Here is a 23,953-nt window from a genome sequence, read left to right on the forward strand (position 1 = left end):
CTCTCTCTGAGAGAGAGACTGCCTGCAAGTGTGGTGGGTGTGTCCATTCTACCTGTGCAATGGCTTCTAAACTAGCCAGAGGTGTGCACTAATCAATTGGAGGGGGGAGATGGTTTTTGCCAGTTCCCTGATCCTGCTGCACTCCGTTCCAGACAGTTGGAGGGGCTTTCCAGAATAGCGTGTATGAGGCTGCAGCAGGGAAAGAGAATTGGCCGAAATGGCCTCTCGTTCTCTTATGTTACTTGATGCTTCTGCTAGAACAGATATCGCCCCATAATGCACTCCACCTATTGACCCATTTACAACAATACCCACACAGAATGACCTATAGCACAAAATCTATGTTAAACCAGTGCTTTGTTTGTTATTTGTTTCATATAATTCGATAGATCTTGGTAAACTTACAAATTGTAATGCAGGAGTTTAAATACGTGCTGTTCCATAAAACCTCCCCACAATCTGCTGGAATCCTGCTACTGTGGACACAGATTTTTGGAATAGTTTGATGTCTAAGCCTAGTTGAGCAATGATTCCCCACTAGTGGCTAAGATCCCAGTAGTGGCTCATGGGAGCTTTGTGGCGAGATTACTCAACTGCCGGCGTTAGGAAGCCTAGAAATGAGGAAGCTTTTAAGCAAAAACATAGGACTGACTCACCGGCCTCAAACAAACCTAACAATTTGAGAGTTCATAGTATAGCAGTTTGGAAACCATTGACGCAGTCCACCAACGATGTTTGTTCCAGAGTACTCTGAGGAAGTGCTGTCAAGAACAGTTAGTGGTTGGCTGCAGAATTTACGTTAATGGTTTAATTCTCTGATAGTGGAAGTGGCAACATGGGGCTCAATAATGTGTTTTAGTGTGAGGTCATACACCTCATGGCTTTTTGGCCATGGACCATGGGGCATTCCCCCCTCCACTCTTCTATGACAGATAGTTAGTTTTTGGTGTATAGGTATCCATTGTCACTTGCATGCCACTTCCTGTAGCTACCAACACATAGTCCTATCTATGAAAACCACATGGCATGTACACACTGTGTGATAAATGTGCATTCGGTGTTGGATGCCGGCACCTTCTGGGGGGTGCCGTACACACAGTGTCAGCCCCATGTTGCTGCTGTCCCACACTGTTAACTAAAGTTCATTCTGCTGGGGAAAACAATATAATAGCCTACATTTTGTACCATTAATGCACTTCTCAAGTATCTCCTGTTTACTTGCTTTCTCAGGTCATCTCCTACTCATGTTGCAGAGCTGTGCCACTGTATTTACCTTGCCTATAAATGAAATAGGCAAAATAGGAAGCGGTACGGTACAGTGGCGTAGCATGGGTTGCCAGTGCCCGTGGCCATGCAGAGGGGAGGGAAACAGACAAGAGTATGTAAACACATTCAATTCCACATTCCCCAGGATATCGCAGCTGCAGGGAATGGCACCCACCAGAGAGGTGCTGGAACTGAGCTCCAGTGGAAGAAAACCATGGTTGTATTGAGGCAGCACTAGGTGTTGAAATTTTGCACACCTAACAAATGTTCACCCAGGGCAATCATCCCTGTGCCTGAATATACCTTAGAAGATTTTAAAAATAGGGGGTCTATTGTAATAATGAACTACTCTGGCCCCCATTAATTATGACTAACTTGTTCCATTGGTTTCAGTGGACCACATATGACTCTATACAGGTATTCTTGTAAATATTCCCCAATTAGTTCAGTTGGTCTTGTTTCCTTGTAAGGCTGGAAACCTATGCATAGAATCTCAGCCTTACTCAAGGCTAACTGGGAGCAGGAACCGCCATCTCAAAATACAGAAACAGGACGCATGGATGCCTTTATTGCACAGGTGTAAATGCTTTCCACACAACTTCAAAAACGTAAGCCTTAACAAGGGGTTGGTGGGTAAATTGCCTTATGGTATCTGTTAGAAGCTCAGTCTGGCAGCTCATCAGTTATAAAAGAGAACAAGACATTAAAATAAACAGAAAAAGAGCTGCTGGATAATCATGACTCAGAACAAACCAGAGCACAAATCACTCATACAGTAGCCAAGATTGCTCCATAAAATGTGGCAGCCAATTCTCTGGGAAGGGAAAGGAATGCCAAGCCTCAATTCCATCAGTGCCAAGTGTTAAGTAGCCCATGTTAAGAACCACCATGTTAGAATGCAGAATGCCAGATGCAGAGCAGTGAATTCTGTGGCAAAAGTGATGCTCATCCAGTGAGGCTCAGTTCAAATATATGCAGGAAGATCGAGGTCAAGGTTTGAGGATTTCTCAGCAAAGTGCCCTGTGTTCAGCCCTAAATTGTTTCGATTGGCAACCCAGTGAGTCTAACTGTGGTAGTGGCAGAGGTCACAAGTACTTCATTGGAGCTATCCTTTACATTTCTCACCACATAGCATCATTCCAGGGCATTGTGGGAGATAAAAATGTTGGATCATCCAGGGACCCAATGCAGAAAAAAACAACAACAAAAGTTTGAAGGAAAGCCCAAACAGGCATCAGTGATAAGTCCTACCAAGACACAAGGACTTTTGTTCAGGTATGCTGCATGCCAATGTCGGGCCTATATCCATATTCACAGTCCAAGCCCCAATTTCATTTAAATCCACTCAACCTCTCACCAAAGTCGTGAGTTCACTAGGTGGTCATAGAGAAGTCACTGCCCTCTCTTCCAATACTGACTGCTATTTAGGAATAAAAATCTTGACCTGCTTTACAGGATGCTATTTGAATGTTCTTATGTGAAGTCTTTGGCCACATCTTCACCACACATTTTAAAAGCACTTTAACTGTCATGGTTTCCCGGACAACTCTGGGGTTCCGCGGACGACTCTTGGGTTGCAGCGCTCATCTCGCTCTATAGGTCGAGGGAGCCAGTGTTTGTCCGCAAACAGCTTCTGGGTCATGTGGCCAGCATGACTAAGCCACTTCTGGTTAACCAGAGCAGCGCACAGAAACGCCATTTACCTTCCCACCAGAGCGGTAACTATTTATCTACTTGCACTTTGACGTGTTTTCGAACTGCTAGGTTGGCAGGAGCTGGGACCAAGCAACAGGAGCTCACCCCATTGCGGGGATTCAAATTGCCGACCTTCTGATCGGCAAGCCCTAGGCTCAGTGGTTTAGACCACAGTGCCACCCGCATCATCTTCTAACATTGCTCATCTTCTAACATTGTGTATGCCATCAAATGCCAACAGTGCCCTTCAGCTCTCTATATTGGACAAACAGGCCAAACCCTACGCCAAAGGATAAATGGACATAAATCTGACATCAGGAACCAGAAGACAGAAAAACCAGTAGGAGAACACTTCAATCTCCCAGGACATTCTATACAAGATCTCAAAGTAGCTGTCTTACTACAAAAGAATTTCAGAAATAGGCTGGAAAGAGAAGTTGCTGAATTACAACTTATCACCAAGCTCAAAACCATGGAGGGACCTGGTTTGAACAGAGATATCGGATTCTTATCTCATTATACATGATAAGCGATCTTCAGCCATCTCAACCCTTGCTTTTTCATGCAAAACCATTTGCAGTCGTTTTCGGTCATCAACAGCTATCAGTCAGTCAATCGCCCACTTCCACCACCCTTCTGAGTGATCTCCCCTCCCCATCCCCACCCCTCCCCACCCCTTCTCTACATAAGTGCCTGGGGACTTCTATTTCACTGTATCTGAAGAAGTGTGCATGCACACGAAAGCTCATACCAAAACAAAAATTTAGTTGGTCTTTAAGGTGCTACTGAAGGAATTTTTTTATTTTACTTCGACCCAGACCAACACGGCTACCTACCTGTAACCCGCATCATATGTTACTCTCCAGGTAACATATAGTAAAATAACCTCCCACCCTGAAGAAAAGCACATCATAATCATTTTTTTTATTAGAAAAAGCAGCTGCTGCAGCAGCAAGATACTGCTGGATGCTAGCTGGTGTGGATTATAGGTATATTATATATGAAAATCTCTAATATATTAGATTTCTGAGGTTTCCCTGACTTCTTTCTTTCTTTTTTAAAACTAGAACTTTATAGAAATAGCCATTTGATCCTGTGATGCGACTTTGACAACTGCAAACACGCCCACCAATCCTGCTGTTCACACAGTCAGAGAGCAATAGCTCATAACTGGAATTTGCTGGCACACTTTTGCACCAATGAATCAAGGCTAATTGGACCACCTTTCCTATGCCAACGAGGGATGGGTTGGCGCTCCAATATCTTCCACATTAATAAAATGTCTTGACAATTCTACAAAAATTAGTAGCTCTGTTCCTACCTGGACTAGCCAGATCTATAAAATTCACAGAACTATTTAGACATTTCATAGGTCTATGGTGCTACTGAGACTATAAATCTATAGGGTGTTTTTTTTTTAAATCTATAAGTCAGGGCAAGTCATATTGGGCAATTAAACATGGTGGGTGACCTTCACGAGTGGCACCTGAGCATGGCTTCCATTCAAAAAGCAGGAGTGCTGCCTGTACACAGCTCAAATGACTCTGGGGCATTACAGGGAGGGTGATGAATGGCAGCCTGGAGAGAAGGGAAGTGATAGTGTTGCTGCCCCTGCATACAGTGGTGAGCAGGACAGATGTCCTGCACTGGTTGGAAGGGGTGTTGGGAGTGGAGCAGCCAGGCAGAGGTGATATGTCTGATGGCAGGCAGGGGATCTGCCTTGGGTGGGTGGGTGGTCCATCCATGGTGCAGGGCTGTGGGTCTCTTGAAGTTTGGCACCGACCATCCTGAGGGAAAACCTGCTCTTTAGTGCTCAATTGGAGCTAACAGGAATCTGGGTTTCCCCCAGATTGCCATTTGTTCTGATATATCACTAACTAACTGGCTCTGCCACGCATTGCCATGGCTAATCCCTGTGACTGCCACCACCCTGTGTCAATCCATGACGTATCCCAGCCCCTCCTCCCCCCCACCCCGGGTTTCTCCTGTGATTCCCCACAACCTGTCCTGTCCCATGACGTATCATGCCCCCTCTTCCCCCCACCCCTGGGTCACTTCTGTGACTGGTCCCACCGTGTCCTGACCTATCCCATCCCCCCTCCCCCACCCCCCAACCCCCACCCAGGCGAGTCAGTACCTCCATTCGGCCTAGTCTGTAAAGGCTTCGGCGTAGTATGTAAATGGCAGCTGAGGTGCTGTTGAGAGGGAAGGTTCTATAGGTATAGTACCAGTGTAGCCGCCGCTAGAGGGCGCTGGTTTGCAACCTGGTTCTTTTCCCAGCATGCACTTTCAGCTGAGTGGTGTGTTCTGGAACACGTTGTTTTTGGGGTTTTACATGGCACAGGTGTGGCATCTGTCTTAGGTAACTTTCTACGGTCTTTCGGACATTCGCATGTGATGTTGTGTCAAAATTTGAGCGCAGTCAAGTGGTTTCAGTGAAAAGTGGATAGCCACCCACATGCCCTTTTTACATTTTTATATATATAGAAGAGTAGGTTTTCCCTTGGAAAGCACGGCACATGTCAAAGTCTGGATGAGCCCCGTATTATATCTATATCTATATCTATATCTATATCATCTATATCTATATCTATATCATCTATATCTATATCTATATCTATCTATATCTATATCTATAACAGAGATCAATAGTTGCAGTTACCTGTGTATGACAGCTATGTACATTTTACAATTTTTTTATGTGCTGTAAGCCGCCCAGAGGGGCAGGGGAAACCCAGCCAGATGAGCGGGGAATAAATAACAAAATCCTCCCCCCCCCTCCTCCTCCTCCTCATTGTCCCAGCATAAGAGGTGGTGTTGAATCCTTGTAGTGGGGCAAGCTCTCCCCTTGCACCATGCCACAATCTGAGCACTGTGAAGCCTAGCATCATAGAACCACAGAGTGAGAAGGGCCTTGTAAGCCATCCACCCAACTCCTTTCTTGATGCAGAAGTTCCTGAGCTACAGCGTCCTCTGACAGAAGGCTGCCCAGTCATAAGATGAGGGCATCTCCTTCAGATAACACCTCAAGCATCACCACATCTCAACACACACAAAACTAAAGCAGCATCTTTATTTCATACATAACAATCAGTATAAAAATGTTTATTACATAAGAGCTGTTTTGTGTACACAATATATTATATTGCTATAAGCCGATGCAAAGACTGCGCTCATACTTCATAGTTCCACTTTGTTTCCAATATATTATATTGTTTCAATGCCACAACTACACTGTATTCAATAGAGCATGCTGCAGAAATGGGAATTGGCTTTAAATTATATTTTTTAAAAAGCTTTTGCCTTTATTAAACAGAACATGTAAGACTGCACTGTGCCAAAATAAAAAAAAATAAAAAAAATGTTTTTAAGGTATGTAGACACAAATCCAGGAAAAAAAACTGTGGGTTCCAGGCCAGCATTTTCAAAATCTCTCCCCAATTTTGGATAATCAATTTGTTCTGAGGAATTTCTTACAAGGAAAGAGGGGGAAAAAACCCAAGTCAATAAAGAATTGAAATATTGTACAAAAAGAAACCAGTCCAAAGAGCACTGAAAACAAGAAGCCTATATAACTGTGCCAGGGAAGTAAAACTTAAAAGGAATAGTAAATATCAGCTCAGTGGTTTATAACGAAGCTAGTAAAATTCAGGCCAGTAATCTTAAAATGTAATGAACAGCGTTTTAACATTCAACACATGAAAGGTTAATGAAGGCTATGAACTTTGTGTAACATAAAACGTTTCAGATGTTGGAGTTCACCAGATATAATTGGATTCAGGGGGTGCTTGCTTCTCCTCGGCTCTTTTCGGTGAAGGCGTGTACTGCCTGTGCTTGGTGCCTGTTGGCCTCAGGCCATTGGTCAGGTTGGCTCCGTACCCTGAAAAACGACCCAGTTCAAGAGTAAGGAGACTACAAATGCAGCCCCCCCCCTTTTCACTGTGAATGTTTCACATGGAAATTTCAATATGGACTTCATGCAGTAGTACCATGAGACAAACATTTATTTCTGAAAGGGCATTTTTCTCATTGTATATATATCGATCTGACTTGACATGTGTTCCCTGCAGTCCTTGGTCACAAATCTACAGGCAAGTAAATTGATTACCATATTGGCCTGAATATAAGCATCACTCCCCACCCCCACCCCAAATTCCGACAGTGAAAAGTTAAAGTGTGGCTTATATTTATTCACGACCTTACAGTATGCAGCCCAGGAGCCCAGGGCAAACAGTGCCAGGACTGCGGCTAAGCAGCGCCCGCCCCGTGCATAGGCCCCTGTCCTCGCCCCCAAGGCCAGGAAGGGAGAGAGCGAGGAAGGGGAAGGCCGCTGGCAATGCAGTGCAGTTCCTCCCCCCCCCCAGTATGCAGCCAGAAGCAGAGAGGAATGGAGTGGCTTATATTTGGGTATTTTTTCTCTTTTTTCTCCTCCCCCTCCAATTTTAAAGCTGCGGCTTATATTCGGGTGTGGCTTACATTTGGGCCAATACAGTGTTCTACAGGGGTGCCAACTAGAATAAAATATTGGGGGGGGGCCCAGGTCAGCCCCTCCCTGCATAATCAACCACACACAACGTCCATCAGCTTTGGGAGGCCCAAGCCCCCCTCGGTTGGCTCCTATAACTCCCTATAACAGTGGTAGCCAACGATGTTATTGGCATTAACTCCCATCATTTTGGCAGGGGCTGATCGGAGTCAGAGTCCAACAATGTCTGGAGGGAACCATGCAGGGTATTCCTGATCTATATGGTGGCACCAACACCAGCTCATTCTCTGGATTCTGGTGAAGTAAATGAAGACGTAATCTTAAAGTTTGGATTTGAATGGAGGGGTACCTCCCTATGGCTGTTTAGCATGGCACAGGAAAAGAAATACCAAAAAAGAAAATAAAACAACCAATGAATTGCTCTTAATAGATGATCTCAGGAGACTAATGTTTAAACTGTAGTGTAATTATTATATTTTTTATCTTTTCCCACTTTATTCTCACAACAACCTGTCAGGTTAGTTAGCCTGAGGGAGAGGTCCACTGCAAGCTCACATAAAAAGCAGAAATTACTAGGTAAGGAAATGGATGGATTAAATGCTGTCTAAATGCAACCAGAGTCTGCTAAATCATCTTCGATCTGAGTACCGTACACAGTGCCTAGTAGCAACCCTGTGCGATGGGATTGGTGGGGAGAGGTGGGAGAATCCGAGATCGGGGAGAGGAGACGGTGGAAGAAGACTGGAAGAAATTCAAGATTTATTTGGAGAAGAAATATATAATTAAAAATGGACAATAAGGGAAATGGAAGTACAAAGAGGCTGTAGAAGCAACTAGATATAGTAAGAAGGGAATAGGTTTATATGTAATAGAACTATTAAGATTTTTAGATCCAAATGATAACCTGAAATACTGGGAACATGTGCTTAAAATGGATCAAAAATTGTTTTTATAAAAAAGTATTTTAGAAGAAGAAATGGTTTAAATATATATGCCGGTATATATATGCCGGTATATATATGCCGATATATATATATATATATATATATATATATATATATATATATATATATATATATAGGATTGGTGGGGAGAGGATATCAATAAACCCAATACCACAGAGACTGCATATTTTACGGAGGTGAAGAGTCATATTTTGTCAATGCCACTTACTTTTATTGCAGTGCCTTCCATGCCAGCCTTCTCGACACTGGCATGTGTTAGGTTCAATACAGATCCCATATGATCCACAACCAGGTTCACATACGGCTGCAATAAGACACCTACAGTTAATATTTAAACCAAGTGTTTCCTTTTGTTGAAGGATCTTCCACAGCGCCACACTAACACATACCCACTATTTAGCATGAACGTTACAAAATCCCGAATCTGCTGCAAAAGCTTTTTTTTTTAGGAAAAGGCTGAGTTGATTGAGCACTTACGCTTTGAACAGAGATCTCCTTGGTAGCCTTTGGAACACTTGCATTTATTTTTACCGGTACATTTGCCTCCATTTCTACACGGCTGATGGCATTTGCCTAGAAATGATTTTAAAAAATATGGATTATAGCACTGCCTTTATTGCCTTAAGTGAAATCCGGCCCAGCCCCACTAGAGTTGATTACAGATTTAACAGCAGTTATTACCAATGGGATGCAAATGGGACCACCATTGTGATCAACAAATACTGACATCGCACACTCAGCAGACTTCATTCCCAGAATAGAGGCCTGGCTTGCACATTATATTCATACCACAGCTTAGCAGGAGTGTGAGGGCTCCAGCAAAAGAGATCGTGGGTGCTTTGCTCTTCCCCAGGTCATTCAGTATCAATTTGCCCTAACCCCATGACTTCTATATCCTTAGTAATAAATTCTATACCCATCCAACACACTAGACACCAGACAGCCCAGTGTTGTGAAACCTAAAGCTCATTTTGGCTGCCTGTACCATCTTCTGGGAGTCAGGAAAAATATTTTCGGTCTCCTGAAAATGACATAAAACCGGGACTCACTGATTTCACACTGATCCCCCTCAAGTCCTGCAGGGCAAATACATTTTCCTGGATAAAAACATGTTCCTCCATTGAAGCAGGCCGTTGTGCAGTTTGCTGGGGAAGACAAAGCAAACGTATGAGACAGGATATGTAGGCTTTCCCCACCAGAAATGGATAGCTTTGGCAAGGTACGAAAAAGTTTGGGGTCTTTTCAAAAGCCAATTAAACCAAAGCCCCAAGGAAAGGGCAATATTCTGATTTAATGCACTCAAATGTGGATTCAGAAGGTACAGCATCACTTTCGCATGCAAGAAACTGCCATGTCCAATAAAAGGACAGCCTTGAACGAACCTTGCATGTTCATCAGAGCCATAGCCGTGATGGCAGGAAAATATAATTTTTGGTGCTGGGAGTGGTGTTCAGCATTTGCTGAGGCTGTCATCCTAAGGGGCGAATGGCAAGAAAAACGAAACTGTCCCAGAATCATTGGGGCACACTCTAAGGTTAGGTTTTGCTGAGACTCGGGTAGGATGTGCGAATCAATTCTGGTTTTCTTTTTCATTTTTCCAACCTTAATTTCAGTTCTCTGTGTTTCTCCATCAGTTTGAGATTATTACGTATTTTGAAGTCCTCATGAAAATTCAGCAGGATTTTAATGTGAATTTCTCCGAATACACACATATTTGTATGCAGTCTTGTTTCCCTACTATACTGCATTTTTTGTATGTTATTTTCATAAACATATGCATTTCAATGCACATTTTTTCTGAGTATTTGCATTTTTTTCAGGCTAGAGAACAGTATTGTGAAAATCAGAGAAGTGTAGATTTCGAAAAATGGCTGTGTTTCCAGCTCACATATTGTTTCAGAAAGTGTGAGTTGGGCAGAGCTGCCTTTAAATGCTAACTGAATCAAATTCCTCCCCGTCCCTAGACTGTCAGCTAGGCTGTGCTCTCTGTTCTTCACTTTTCCTGCTCAAATTTTCTTGTTTGCAGTTCTCCCAATTAACTGGAGGTGATTATTTTTTTAATCTGCTGTGAAAGCTTTGGTGGCTTAGCCTACTGAGCGAATGGTTAAAGCTCACAGGTCTCATTCTAATCCTTTTTTTTTAAAAAAGCATACCTTTGTCACAGTTGATGCCATAGAAACCAGGTGGGCAAATACACAATCCAGGCATGACGCAGAGTCCACCATTCATGCAGTGCGGAGTACACAGAGCTGAATGGAGGGAATCAACACTATAGTGAGATGTTGGCACTGATGCAGAGAGGAAAAACCTTCAAAGCATAAAGCACTCCTTAAGACGAACTGTCTCTTCTGCAGGCAAAATGAATTCAGCAGTAGTAGAAGGTGCCTGAAATCTGGTGTAACAAAACCCTTGAGCTTTGATTTTCAGACACCTGTCTCTGCAAATAACATTTTTTAAAAATAATAATAATTTGTACTGAAGATTTCTTAGTTTATGAAAATACATGCATTTTCTCTTTTTTCAAGTTGTGTTTTCTACAGATCAGTTACATTTGTTGTGAGACATTATTGTTGCATGCAGTATAAGGTTGGGAAGAAAAGAGGGGGGAAGAGGAGAATGGTCATTGGGGTGGGGTGGCAATGCTTCTATTTTTCTACTTAGAGTATGTGTGGGGTTTTGCGTCAGCGGCACTTGTGTGGGTTCTCTTTCTATTCACTTGTTATATTTCCTTGGTGGTGAGAGAGGTTGGGGGTAGCCGAGGGTGTGGTTGGTTGTCTTTGGTTGGCTGTAGTGAGATTTGTTTATGTGTGTGAGTGTGTGAGTTTTTGGGTCAGGTTAGCCATATTGATTTGTATGCTGTCGTGCAAATAGCATTTTAGGCATCATGCTGCCACGGAAGAAAACTATGGGCTGTATCCAATGTTGGCTGCTCGCTAACGCGAAGGCTAACAGGTGAGTTTTAATGCCGCTCCACAGGGGAATCCAATGCAGCAGGTTTGCCAGCAGAAACTCATTGCTCAACAGATGGCACCGTTTACTGTGGAACCAAGTTACTCTCAACCTGCTTGTGCATTTTATTGTGTGACTATGTCCTCCAGGCACAAAACCTTTCACCAGAGGAACAAGTATACCACTAATTGACTTTAACTTAGCACTGCAATGGATATAAACTGGTAAATTCATACTCTCCAACACCACGACAGCAAAATCTGGTACACCATCTTCCTGGAAGCCACCTTCTCATTTTCCTTGGTGGACATTTAGGGAGCCATGATTTTGCACCACAATTTGTTTTTGGGGGGCATGGAGCAACAAAACATGCATTTTGGGATGCTGCACGAGATCGCAGCCCACCCAAAAGCAATTTTTCAGGGGGATATTGCATTGTGAAATTGAGCACGACCACAGCTTCCCAAATGGCTGCTGTTGCCTTGCGAGAGAAAAAACAGGACGTCCCGTCCCGTCCCGTCCCCGGACACTTGCGGGTTATGTAAATTTGCTCATCCTTGTGCCTAAACACAACCACACCCAGGCATTTGCTGAATGTGTGAAATGGGAGGAGAGACTACCAGCCCCCAATGCATAGATACCAATGGGCTATGAAGAGGAGAGCTTTCTCATTATCATCACATTATCATTTATCATCTGGGATATTTTAGCTATGATTCCTGGGTCCCTTCCAACTCTACAATTCAATTATTCCCTATAGTTGCTGGGAATCATGGTCAGGGAGTGTGGCAAGGTTTGGGGCAAGTGTAGTAGGTGAGATTCTACTTCCCCCTTCTGGCATGTAAATAATGTGTGAGGGAGTATGTGGTTATGGCCAGATTACCCTGAGTCTATAGTGACATGGGCCTGGGCACGGTGAATCTTTTCATTTTCATTTCATTTACATATTTACACCCTGCTTACAGTCTCAAATGCAAACCACTTCGCCCTCTAATAACGATGGGAGAATAACTCTAGGTCAGAGGTCAGTAACCTTTTTCAGCAGGGGGCCGGCCCACCATCCCTCAGACCTTGTGGGGGGCCGGACTATATTTTGGGGAAAAAATGAACGAATTCCTATACCCTACAAATAACCCAGAGATGCATTTTAAATAAAAGGACACATTCTACTCATGTAAAAACACGCTGATTCCTGGACCCGATTGAGAAGGCGATTGGGTCGCATCTGGCCCTCGGGCCTTAGGTTGCCTATCCCTGCTCTAGGTGCATGAGTGCTTCACCTAAAAAAAATTATATCGAAATACCCAGAAATGCCTGCCAAGAGCAAAACAGGGACAAATTACAGGCAGGGATTTACAAGGCACAGATCTGAGGAAATCCGAACTGATTCTGGCAAACAAGGGCCCGCTGGAAAGGAGGCAAGGCTATTGCTCTCTCTCTCCCAGGCAGGCTGTGCCTCTGCACAGATGGAGACTTGCTTTCATGATCAAATTGGGACATTCTCTTCAGTAACAATAGCTGAGTGAAATAATTGTGGTACTTTTACAGCTAGTGTTCATTAGCAACAGCCTTTTACTTAATGTTTTGCCAGATGGACGCTCGTTCACTTGTTGGTCAGTCCTGTTCCAGCCTTTAAACCATTCAGCGGAGACTTCTTTATCTTTTTGTGTAAACAATCTATGTTTACTGAGAAGCCACAACTTGTAAAATATTTTTCTTATGCGTTTAGATTTAATTTTTGGAAGCGGCCTAAGCCACATCTGAAAATCTCTACAAAACAATATTTTGAAAGGCAGCGACTGCTTGGCTGTCCTCGCAGTGTAAATAAAAGCGCATGAAATAATTGAAGCCTTTTGATTACCTTTTTCGCAGTGAGGACCATAAAATCCATCTGGGCATTCGCATACATGCCTTTCGTTGCAAAGCCCGCCGTTCCTGCAACCTCCAGGACATTCAGCTTCAAAGAAGATGGTAATAATTATTGGATGAATTGAATATGTGTTGTGTGAACAGTCTTATTACAGTCTGAGGTAAGAGCATCATATAGTCTGCTGGAGATGGGGCAGTGGGAGATGCCCAGGAAGTTAATTCCAGTGTCCGAATGATGGACATTTTGGTAGCATACATTGACTGAGATGCTCAAAATGTACAAGAAAACTAGATATTCACAGGCTCGGATCCTAAGAGAAGTTAACTGAGACGGCAATCCTAAAGGAGGAGAACTGAAGGCAAATGAGCTGCCATATCCAATACCCTGCTGGGCTCTTGACAAGGTAGAAGTGAAAGGAGAGTAGTTTTATTTTTATTTAAAACCAATCCCTTTCCCAGGCTTTTATTTTCCCTTTAATGATTCTCCTCACATTGGAATGCCCTGATCCATTCCCTTTTTGCCCCACCAATGTAGGAGCTCAGATATGGATGAGGCTAGGGCCAGTGGTGGGCTTTCAAATTGTGCGACACCAAAATTCAGGTGCCCCCCGCCTCTCACCTTCTGTTTTAAGTCATTGCTGTGGCACCTTCTGTGGCAACCCTCTCAGCTTGGTGCCCAGTGTGGGTGAACTGGTTGCACTTTCCTAAATTTGCCTCTGCTAGAGCCAAAGACGTTTCCATGGAGTAGGATCTACAAAGTCAGATTACTCTCAAAGAAGGGAGGTTTGATCTATCCTATCGTTCCGGCGGGGCCCACCTGCCCATGAGGTGAGCTGAGGCAGCCACCTCAAGTGGTGTGACACTGAGAGGAAGTGCCCCTGCAGGTGGCCCACCATCTCCAGTGGTGAGAAGAAGTAGTGGTAGCAACAGCAACAGCTTCTGGAGAGATTTCACCCAAATCTCATGAGATTTTGCTGGAACCCACCTTTTAAGCCTCTGGCTGCCTCTGAGCTCCTGAGATGCCCTCCTAAAGACCGTAGAATTGTATGTCTGAGGAACTTTCCCCTTTCCCTCCCTCATCCCTGTAACCCTCCCAAAAAAACCTCTCATCCACATCTGTATTCATAGTAGAAATTGTGTCTCAGCTTGTTTCTGGTCTGACAAATGTGAGCTATTCCCCAAATGTGTGAAGACAACGGCAAGACAGACAAACTTCCCTTCCGAGGGCAGGTTCTGGTTACCTTGCTGACATGTTTTAAAGAAGATGGCGTTCTGTGGCGTTTGGAGTATGGTATTGCCTTCTGAATTCATGATGATGACCGTCACCTCAAATGCCGCCACGCCATCTTGTTTCCCAAGGCAGGGAAATCCAACCTGGACAACTTAAAAAAAAAAGGGAAGGGGACAAAGTGCGAAGAAAATAAAAGGCAGTCTTACTGATTATCTGTGAAATCTGAATTATTTTTTTTTAAAAAAAGACATTCCAAACCAATGATAATCTACCGATAAATAAGGAAAACAAGTACTATGAATAAACAGCTGATCATATTGCAAAAGTGCTACAATAGGTGCTAATGATTAAATTATCTTATCCAATGCAGTGTGGCACCCTGGTAATTTTTGAGTCAAACAAACTGCATCTTCACAGTTCATGGAACTTCTCTGTGTGTGGTTCCCCCCCCCCCAAAATATCTAATTGTGCCAAGGGATGTCAGTTATCAGTAAGGCATGTTGTTGTGCTTTCTGAGACACTTATATCCTGCTTATGCACACCTAACCAGTGTCGGAAACAGGTATCGGTCTGATCAAGGAGAGCTTTCCTTGTGTTCTGATGACTGCCTTGTGCACCAATGTGAGCAAACCTTGGAAGCTACAATCAATAGGGTAACCCTACATTAAAGGTAAAGGGACCCTTGACCATTAGGTCCAGTCGTGACCGACTCTGGGGTTGCGCGCTCATCTCGCATTATTGGCCGAGGGAGCCGGCGTACAGCTTCCAGGTCATGTGGCCAGCATGACAAAGCCGCTTCTGGCAAACCAGAGCAGCACATGGAAACACTGTTTACCTTCCCGCTGTAGCGGTACCTATTTATCTACTTGCATTTTGATGTGCTTTCGAACTGCTAGGTTGGCAGGAGCTGGGACCGAGCAACGGGAGCTCACCCCGTCATAGGGATTTGAACCGCCGACCTTCTGATCAGCAAGCCCTAGGGTCTATGGTTTAACCCACAGCGCCACCTGGGTCCCTTAACCCTACATTAGGATAGAGGATAACTGCCCACCATTGAATTATTCTGAGTTCATATTCCCATTCTTAAAATAAAGAAATGGACCGGTCGACTCTCCTTTTTTAAAATAACATTTTCAGCAACACGGACAAAATTCTTCACAGTCTGCACTCATTGAGTGAATGGTCTTAGCCTTTCCATGTCGGGACATTTCCAATCTTGTTTGCACCCGGGGACTTGTCTTTGGCTGCGGCTGACAGATCGTTTTCTTTTGCTCTGAGCGATGCTTAAAGAGAATTGGTCAGGGCTGCAACATAAGATCCCTCCTATGTCCCCGGATAACCAGGCAGCTCTGCCACATGTGGATATAGATATATTTTTTAAAGTACAGTCCTCTACGTATCAGAAGAAAGTTCCATTGAGTTCAATGGAATATACTCCCATTGAAGTTTGCAACTTTAGTTTCTTCAGTGCTACTACCATGGTTGCAGGGCAATGGTTTGAAGAGGCAGGGTGCAGCCACTGGTGGAGGAAGAGGAGTGCGGGGGGAGTGCACCGCCCCCGACAGCGCGATCCTGGTGGGGTGCCATCATGGCTGCCCCCCCCCCCGTGCTGGGCGCCATGTCCCCGCAGGCAGCGTGCCATGCCCCCAGTACACACGCCATGCCCCTGTGGGCGGCGCACCACGCCCCAGGGATGTGCACCAGCCCTGCCCCCACCTGCTCTCTCCCCCCCCCCCCCGTGCCAGAACATGAAGCTCCCCCACTGGATGCAGCAAACCTTGCTGAAACTAAGCAGGTCTGACCGGTCTGACACCAGGATGGAACACAGCCTAGAAATCCTTCGTATGATGCCCTGGGTTGCACCATGGAAAAATAAATAAATAAATGCAATAACATAACCCACACTTTGCTTTAAATGTAAATCTCAATGTAAAAATAACAATAATTTTATTTATACCTCGCCCACTCTGGGTGGCTCCCAACAGAACACTAAAAACAGAATAAAACTTCAAACATTAAAATCTTCCCTAAACAGGGCTGCCTTCAGATGTCTACTAAAAGTCAGATAGTTGTTTATTTCCTTGACATCTGATGGGAGGGCGTTCCACAGGGCGGGTGCCACTACCGAGAAGGCCTTCTGCCTGGTTCCCTGTAACCTCACTTCTTGCAGTGAGGGAACTTCCACAATGTTAATAGAGAAGAAACACCAGGGACGTCTAAATGTTTCTATTTGTACTCATATCTTTTAGCAAAAAAAAAGTGGCTACGTTAAGCGATAGTTCTGTCATTTCGCCAAGGAACTGAAGAGAAAAACTATAAAAGATACCGGTTTAAACCAAAGGTGTTAAGTGTTCTAAATGCAACAAATAGATGGGGATGGCTGCCTTTAATGCAAACTTTCTTTTAACTACAAAGAGCCAATGGAAGGCAGTAAATCTGGAGTATTTTAATGAGGAGAAAAGCCTGGTAACCCCAAAGCCTTGGAATGCTGTTTTGTGGTTGTTTCATTTGAACGCTGCTTGAGATTAATAGTGACATTTATCTGCTTTCTTTATGACCGGCTTCTCATTGATGCTTTTTGGAACTGCACCTATTAGGTTCCCCCTCCCTCCTTACAGCACATTTTGAGGATTTTACTGCAAAATACTCTGCTAATAAAGATATTCTGCTAGTAAACACCAATCTATTTTTTTTGGGGGTGATCAGCTCACTGTTTCTGCAAACAAATACTAATCACAAACAGACACAATAGCATCATCCTACGAAACGTAAACCGTTCTTCATTATAGATGCCATTTTGTATCAGTTCCATGTCATACTTTTATTTGGCTCAAAGGAGCCATGGGGTAAAGTGGCCATAGCTGTCAAATTCTTGGGTGTTTCCTTCCCACTCACAGGCAACAGAAAACGTTATTTGCCGAGCTGCATTGTTTCAGAATAACCAGCTCCGCTGAGACCTGAATTACTAATGTGTCATGTTGATGCACACACATACATTTCAAACTAAGCTTACTGAATAATACTACTGCAAACCATATGTATTAACTTAGCGGGCGCTTATTATTCAGCACAGCCTGTAAGTATATTTGTATGTCTGCACATGCTCGCCATATGGAAACAAAGTCTACATCTCCAAAGCAATCTTGGAACTCAAGTCACCAGAACTGCAATTATAGCGAGCCTACTTTCATTCCACTCAGACCTCCCAAAAGGAGAAGAACAAGGAGCCCCATTCCAAGACTGGATGAGGAGGAGAGCTGAGAGCTGAGCACTGGGCTTCAGCATTCCAAAATGGTCAGTTGCTGAAGCAACTTCAGAACACACAAAACCTGATCCTTCCACAAGTCTTGCCCGATTTGCATGGGAAATCGTGTTTCACAGCTCCGTGATTTTGCTGATCTGCAGGCCTGAAGCTCGCTCGCTCCTTCTTTCATCCCTTTCAGATGTGGAACATGAGATAACTTTGACAGCAAAAGTTCAAGAGCTTTTGCAGTTACCAAGCTATCAGATCATCTGACACAAACAAGCTTGTGGGGGCAGATGCAGCAACGGCAAACGACCTTTCCCATATGTATCTCTCTCGATAACTTGCAATTTGGGGGAAAGCGTGCAGTCTACACAAACAAACCAGCACTGTATGGATGCATGCAATGGTCGCAATGTCAAGTTAATGCCTTGCACATAGGGAAAAGCGCTCTGGCAGATCTGACACCAGACACAGACCTTTCCTAGAATCCCAGACACAAAGATTTGCAACTGGAGGCAGTTCCCACATTCAGCTGAGAGCCATTAAGTGATATAAATCATGGAGCGATGCAGTTTTAAGCGATAAACATATATGTGTGAATCAGCCCTTGTGGGATGGCCACCAAGTGAGAATCTGCCAGAGGGGGCAACAATTCTATGTAGCAGCTGCAACGTATGAGATTCGAGATATGGGTTGTCTCCATTGCAGATACACTTTTGGCCTCAGTGCAGGACGCATTGTAGCCTCCGCGCATGGCAACTTCGCAGAAGCATAGCCAGTATTGCACTAGTGGAGTCTGTTGTATTTACGTATTTTATTCATGTTCTAAGCTGCCTTGAGCATGGTTTGGACTGGGGAAAGATGCCATGCAAATAAAATTATGTCTGTTTGTCTGTGTGTATTTCCCTTCTTGCTGGCTTCATTCACTTGCTCTGCCTGCTGTTGTCAGTGTGATCATTTGTTTTTCTTACAAAAATACTATACAGTAAGAAAACTAAACTTTTCCCTTGAACACATCTCTCCCCACCCGCTCTGGGCCCATGAAGAACCTTATTGGTTGCCAAAGTTTACTCGTTACTGCCTTTTTAAAGTTTGAGGTCTTTGCCACCTAGCAATTAAATACTTAATCGCTAATTTTGAAACAAACACACACACACTTTTCAGTCTGGTACATCAGTAAAGTGGATAGAAACCACCTTGAAAACCATTTTGCTCCCGTCATCGTTAATGTCTGCTGACTGGAACCACCAGCTGTTATTTGGCTACTGCTACGGAGATGCCGAAAGCTTATAATAGTAACGCCTTTGTAAGCGCTGAGAGTAGGAGTCACATTTAACATACATATATTTTATGCTTTGCACTTTGGGCTGGCTTCTGCCAGCCTGCACCCATTAGCAATACTAACAAGGTTAGCTTGTACGAATAAAATACATAAAAGATGCTATTCATTAGCTATTTCAGAGGAGGAGTTACATTCTCTTGATCACATTTATGCAGGATAAATATTCAGCATTGTGGCAAACCTTTCCCCATACAGATCAGTTTGTACTATAATATTATTTTTGATTCATTATGAACTGCAAAATTCCCATATTTACTCAAATGTAATGTGCACCTTTTTTTGCCAAATTACGTCGTGAAAATTAGGGTGTGCGTTAGATTTGATGGTGCATTAGATTCAAGTAAATAAGGTAGTTCCTTGCAACACTCCCCCCAAAAAACTTTGAACTCATAACTGCATACAGATCCACAAACCTGATGCCTGGTGAGGTATTGTTCCAAGCAGAGGGATGTTCACAGTTGGGTCAGCCATTATGCCTTTATCCAATGAGCGCAAGGACAGGAATTCATAAAAGTATTCAGCCTGCAAGAAAATGAATGTATAAGAGAGGTTAATTTTTATCGCATCGGGCTATCTGTTCTTCGTGTTCATCTAAGGCTGGAAGGCACCCCCAAACATAGCTGCCAAGTTTTCCCTTTTCTCGCGAGGAAGCCTATTCAGCATAAGGGAAAATCCCTTAAAAAAAGGGATAACTTGGCAGCTATGCCCCCAAACTGCGGCCCTCCAGTTTTTTTGGCCTACACTTCCCATGATCCCTAGCTAGTGGTCGGGGAAGATGGGGAATTGTAGTCCAAAACATCTGGAGGGCCAAAGTTTGAGGATGCCTGATCTAAGGCGAACAATACAACTAAGCTTTGAATCGTATGTATCAATGAGTAAGCTCCAATGAACACAGGAAGACTTACTTCTGAGTAATAGAACTGGAGATTGAACATTGGATTGGATTTTTGGCTATTTACAGATATTGTAATTTATTTATATTTTTGCATTTCTACTGAGTTTTTTTTAAAAAAAAAATAATTCGCACCATTTAAAGTAAGAGTACAAAGGAACAAAGAACACTTATGCAAAGGAAACTACTCTGTTCATCACAAATTATATTCGAACCAAGTACTTCTCAGACTAGACCCTTTGAAATCAACAAACCTAAGTTAGTCATGTTGGTCATGAATGTTTTGTTAAGTGAACTTGTAATGTCGGTGGAGATATCAATCAGTTGTTTTTGGTAGATCTGAAACAGATACTTGAAGGGGCTTAAGAGACTTGTGGGTCCACCACTGCATCTGTAGCCTCATGCCAGCCGGGGCAGAAGGCAGGGACAGGTAAATCAGTCTGGAGCTGTGTGGCAGGGCCCAAATCGGCTCCCAGGCCATCCAATGATGCCAGTAGGGCCAGCTCCGAATCCAGCAGATCCCAGGCAGACTCAGCCTTCCCCACCCCCACCCCCAGAATGTCATATTGCCATTCATATGTTGAATAAAGTACTTCGAAATTTTAATGAGACATTTCCTTCCTCAAAAATATTTATTTTTTTCATTCACCCTTCATTGTTGTTATTTTGGTAGGAATCAAATAAGAAATCTGATAAACTGCCAACTGTCAGATGCTGTGATCCAAATCCCTTGTGCTGGGCAGTAGCAGCACTAGAATAAAACGGGGTGGGGCACAGAAGGGGCAAAGTATATTTCTAAAGTAAAGGTAAAGGTAGAGGACCCCTGACAGTTAAGTCCAGTCAAAGGCGACTATGGGGTTGTGGCGCTCATCTCGCTTTCAGGCTGAGGGAGCCGGCGTTTGTCCACAGACAGCGCTTCGGGTCATGTGGCCAGCATGACTAAACCGCTTCTGGAGCAACAAAACACAGTGATGGAAACCAGAGTGCATGGAAACGCCGTTTACCTTCCTGCCAGAGTGGTACTTATTTATCTACTTGCACTGGCGTGCTTTCGAACTGGAGCTGGGACAGAGCAACAGGAGCTCACCCCGTCGTGGGGATTCGGACTGCCGACCTTCCGATCGGCAAGCCCAAGACAAGAGGCTCAGTGATTTAGACCACAGTGCCACTTGTGTCCCAATAGTATATTTCTAGGACCTAGGTGGTCAAGAAAGAAAACAACAGGAGTTCAGAAATGAGGGGGAAGCAGGGGAAGCTCATTGTTTCTTACAACATTGTTTACTGTTGTAAAGGAGAACTAGACTGGACAGGGGACACTCTGTGCAGCCCTGGCAGGCTTCTACCCATGAAGCTACGCTGCCCCAGAGCTGCTGATATTACACCAAATGTTTGGTGGGAGGAAATGCTGCTGCTGGGATCCCTGCTGCTGGCAATCCACATCTAAACAGGACATTCTGGGGGTGGGGATGGGGAGGGTCGAGTCTGCTTGGGATCTTCTTGGATTCTGAGCTGGACCCACTGGCCTCATTGGATGGCTTCGGACCTGATTTTGGCCCTGCTGCACAGCTCCAGACTGATTTACCCATCCCTGCCTTCTGCCCCAGCTGGCATGAGTCTACTACAGATGCAGTGGTGGAGCCCTCAGTCTCTTAAGCCCCCCTGCTTCCTGGCTGGTGTGTGGGTTGCAGTGAAAATGTCACTACATGCCAACTATTAAGTACTGTTGAATTTCAACAATCAGATATTAAATAGTGGGTGATGTCCCACCAAGTCATGCTCAGAATGGCTGAAGTCCACTGATTTCAATAGGTCTACTCTAAGTATAATCTTCGGTTATTGAAATACTAGATATTCAATATCTGGTGAATAGTTGGCAAGCAAGCTGCAGAGGGATTTTAAAAACTACCGGTATACAGAAAAAATAGGCACACATTAAAGTGGAAAAGGGAAATAGAAAAATAAAAATCTGTCAACTGTCACTCACTCAAAAGATCTACTCTTTTGCCCCTATGCGTAGCACTGAAGCCCTAAAACTTTTTGGTACTTGGTAAGGAAGTGAAAATTTGCCTAATGGATGCAGAATGCTCCACTCAATAAAGGACATTTGAGAGAAATACAGTGCAGAATAGGAAGGTAGCAAAACAGGAGATGAGAGGTGAAAACTACAGCTAAATTTCAGGGTAGGTTTTAATAAAAGGCATGCAGTTTTTCCATGCAATGTGGAATAAACAAACTATCCAAATGGTCTGTACAACTTTGTTTATGAACGCTTGTTTTAAAAACAAAATAATCTGCTCAGAAGAAAAATACAGTAATTGTTTTGTTTCCTGTCGATCCCCACGAAGCCATGGCATCAGAGCTATGGCCATACTGTCTGTTTCTCATTGTTTAAGCTTTGATGTTTTAATTATATCAAAACCCAGGTTATAACGGGCTTTGTGATTAAAACAATGTGTTCTTCATAGTTTGAAAACAACAATTGGTGAGTCAAACAAGCAGCTCTCTGCTTGCTGCTCCATCTTAGTGCTGCTTTCCACTGTGTAATTCTGCTGTAGCATTTTGGAAGGTAGCTGGGAATGCCAGCATAGAATAGGTGAAGCCAGGCTGAGTCATTCTTAAGGGAGAGCCATGGGACTCATACTAAATTGCCAAGCTTATCTGTACAACAACCCTGTGAGGTAGGTTACACTGAGAGAGAGTGACTTCCTAACTGACGGGATGATGAGTTTTCAAGGCTGAGTGGGGATTTGAACCCAGGTCTCTGTAGTCCTAGTAGTCCTAAGGGAATGCAGCCCTCAACAGGAAAAAAAAGTTTGCCCACCTCTGGAGCTTGGGCTAGGGGGTGATCTCAACAATTGCTTTATTCCTCGCTTGTGGCTACTCCTTCCCAGCTGTAAGAAGAATGGAGCAATTATCTTCCTGCTCCAGACTATAGGCAATAGGTTCTTTCCAGCTGAGAGGCCTGTACCGCAAATCAGGAGACACTCTTTTCTGGATATACCCACAGCCACTTGCTGTTCCTTTCAGGCCAATTGGGACTGTATGCACTACAGGTGTCTACAAGCAGGTTTGAGATGTTGTTGGAATTAGTAGTATGCCTGCTGATATCACAGTAGTATTGAAGGCTGCTTCAGAGTTTTCATTCTACACAGTTCTTAAGATAGAGGAACATAGGAAGCTGCCCTATAATGAGATAGACCATTAGCTAAGTAGCGTCTGCACTGACTGGCGGCATCTCCCCAGGGTTTCCAGATGGGGATTTCCCCCAGTCCTACCTGGAGTTGCCGGGACTTGAACTGGGATCTTCTGCTTACAAAGCAGATTGTCAGTCCCTGAGCTATGGCCCTTGAAAAATAAAGGAGATTGTAAGAAGTTGCCTCCTCTGTGAAAGTTTGCAGGTTCCTCTCACACAATTCAACCATCACTCCTTTTGCACATTGCAGATTTTCTTCTGACAAGGTGCGCCAATAAAATAGTAAAAGAGGGAAAGGACAGACTCATAGGCATACAGAACTTTTTCTTTCTTTCTGGGAGCGTACCAAATTGCAATTTTTGTTTTGAAGAACAAAAATACGCATAGAGATTTTATTCTGAAAGGCACGAGAGATCATATTGGGGGACTGCAACTGTGAAGTAGTTTATTACTAAACAAGCTCAGATGTGAATCCCATTTATTACCACAGGGTTTACTCCCAGGCAAATATAGCCTTAAGGGTTGTAGCCTTAAGCCAGCCATGTTACTCAAAGAAGATGATGTACAAAACCCAAAAGATGGATTCTCACCTATTTATTTATACTTTTTCTCTGCTGTGGAGAAAAACAAATCATGTCAAGCCTGCTGCAATTTTCTTTTCATTTGCAAGATTAAAGGGAACGGGCCTTTGGGGCAAAATAAATAAACACGTCTTTAGAACCGTGTGTAAATATACAGGTTTCCGAGTGGCATCATTGTAAATTAAAAAATGTATACTTAAAGATTTTCATCTGCCAGAGACAGAAGTTTACCTGATG

General features: G+C 43.7%; 1 protein-coding gene across 1 annotated transcript in view; it reads right to left on the reverse strand.

Annotated features, from left to right (window-relative positions):
- Positions 1-6,019: 6,019 nt before the first annotated feature.
- WIF1 (Wnt inhibitory factor 1) overlaps positions 6,020-23,953 on the reverse strand; it is a 35,412-nt gene continuing 17,478 nt past the window's right edge. The window contains exons 3-10 of the mRNA XM_035128274.3: positions 19,464-19,572; positions 14,472-14,612; positions 13,223-13,318; positions 10,566-10,661; positions 9,462-9,557; positions 8,890-8,985; positions 8,621-8,716; positions 6,020-6,841 (exon numbers count right to left, since the gene is read on the reverse strand). Of these exons, the coding sequence (XP_034984165.1) occupies positions 6,720-6,841; positions 8,621-8,716; positions 8,890-8,985; positions 9,462-9,557; positions 10,566-10,661; positions 13,223-13,318; positions 14,472-14,612; positions 19,464-19,572 (852 nt within the window). The 3' untranslated portion in view covers positions 6,020-6,719. The remainder of the gene's footprint in view (positions 6,842-8,620; positions 8,717-8,889; positions 8,986-9,461; positions 9,558-10,565; positions 10,662-13,222; positions 13,319-14,471; positions 14,613-19,463; positions 19,573-23,953) is intronic.

This window comes from Zootoca vivipara, chromosome 9, assembly GCF_965207765.1.
Source record: "Zootoca vivipara chromosome 9, rZooViv2.hap1.1, whole genome shotgun sequence".
In the NCBI taxonomy this organism is placed as follows: Eukaryota; Metazoa; Chordata; class Lepidosauria; order Squamata; family Lacertidae; genus Zootoca; species Zootoca vivipara.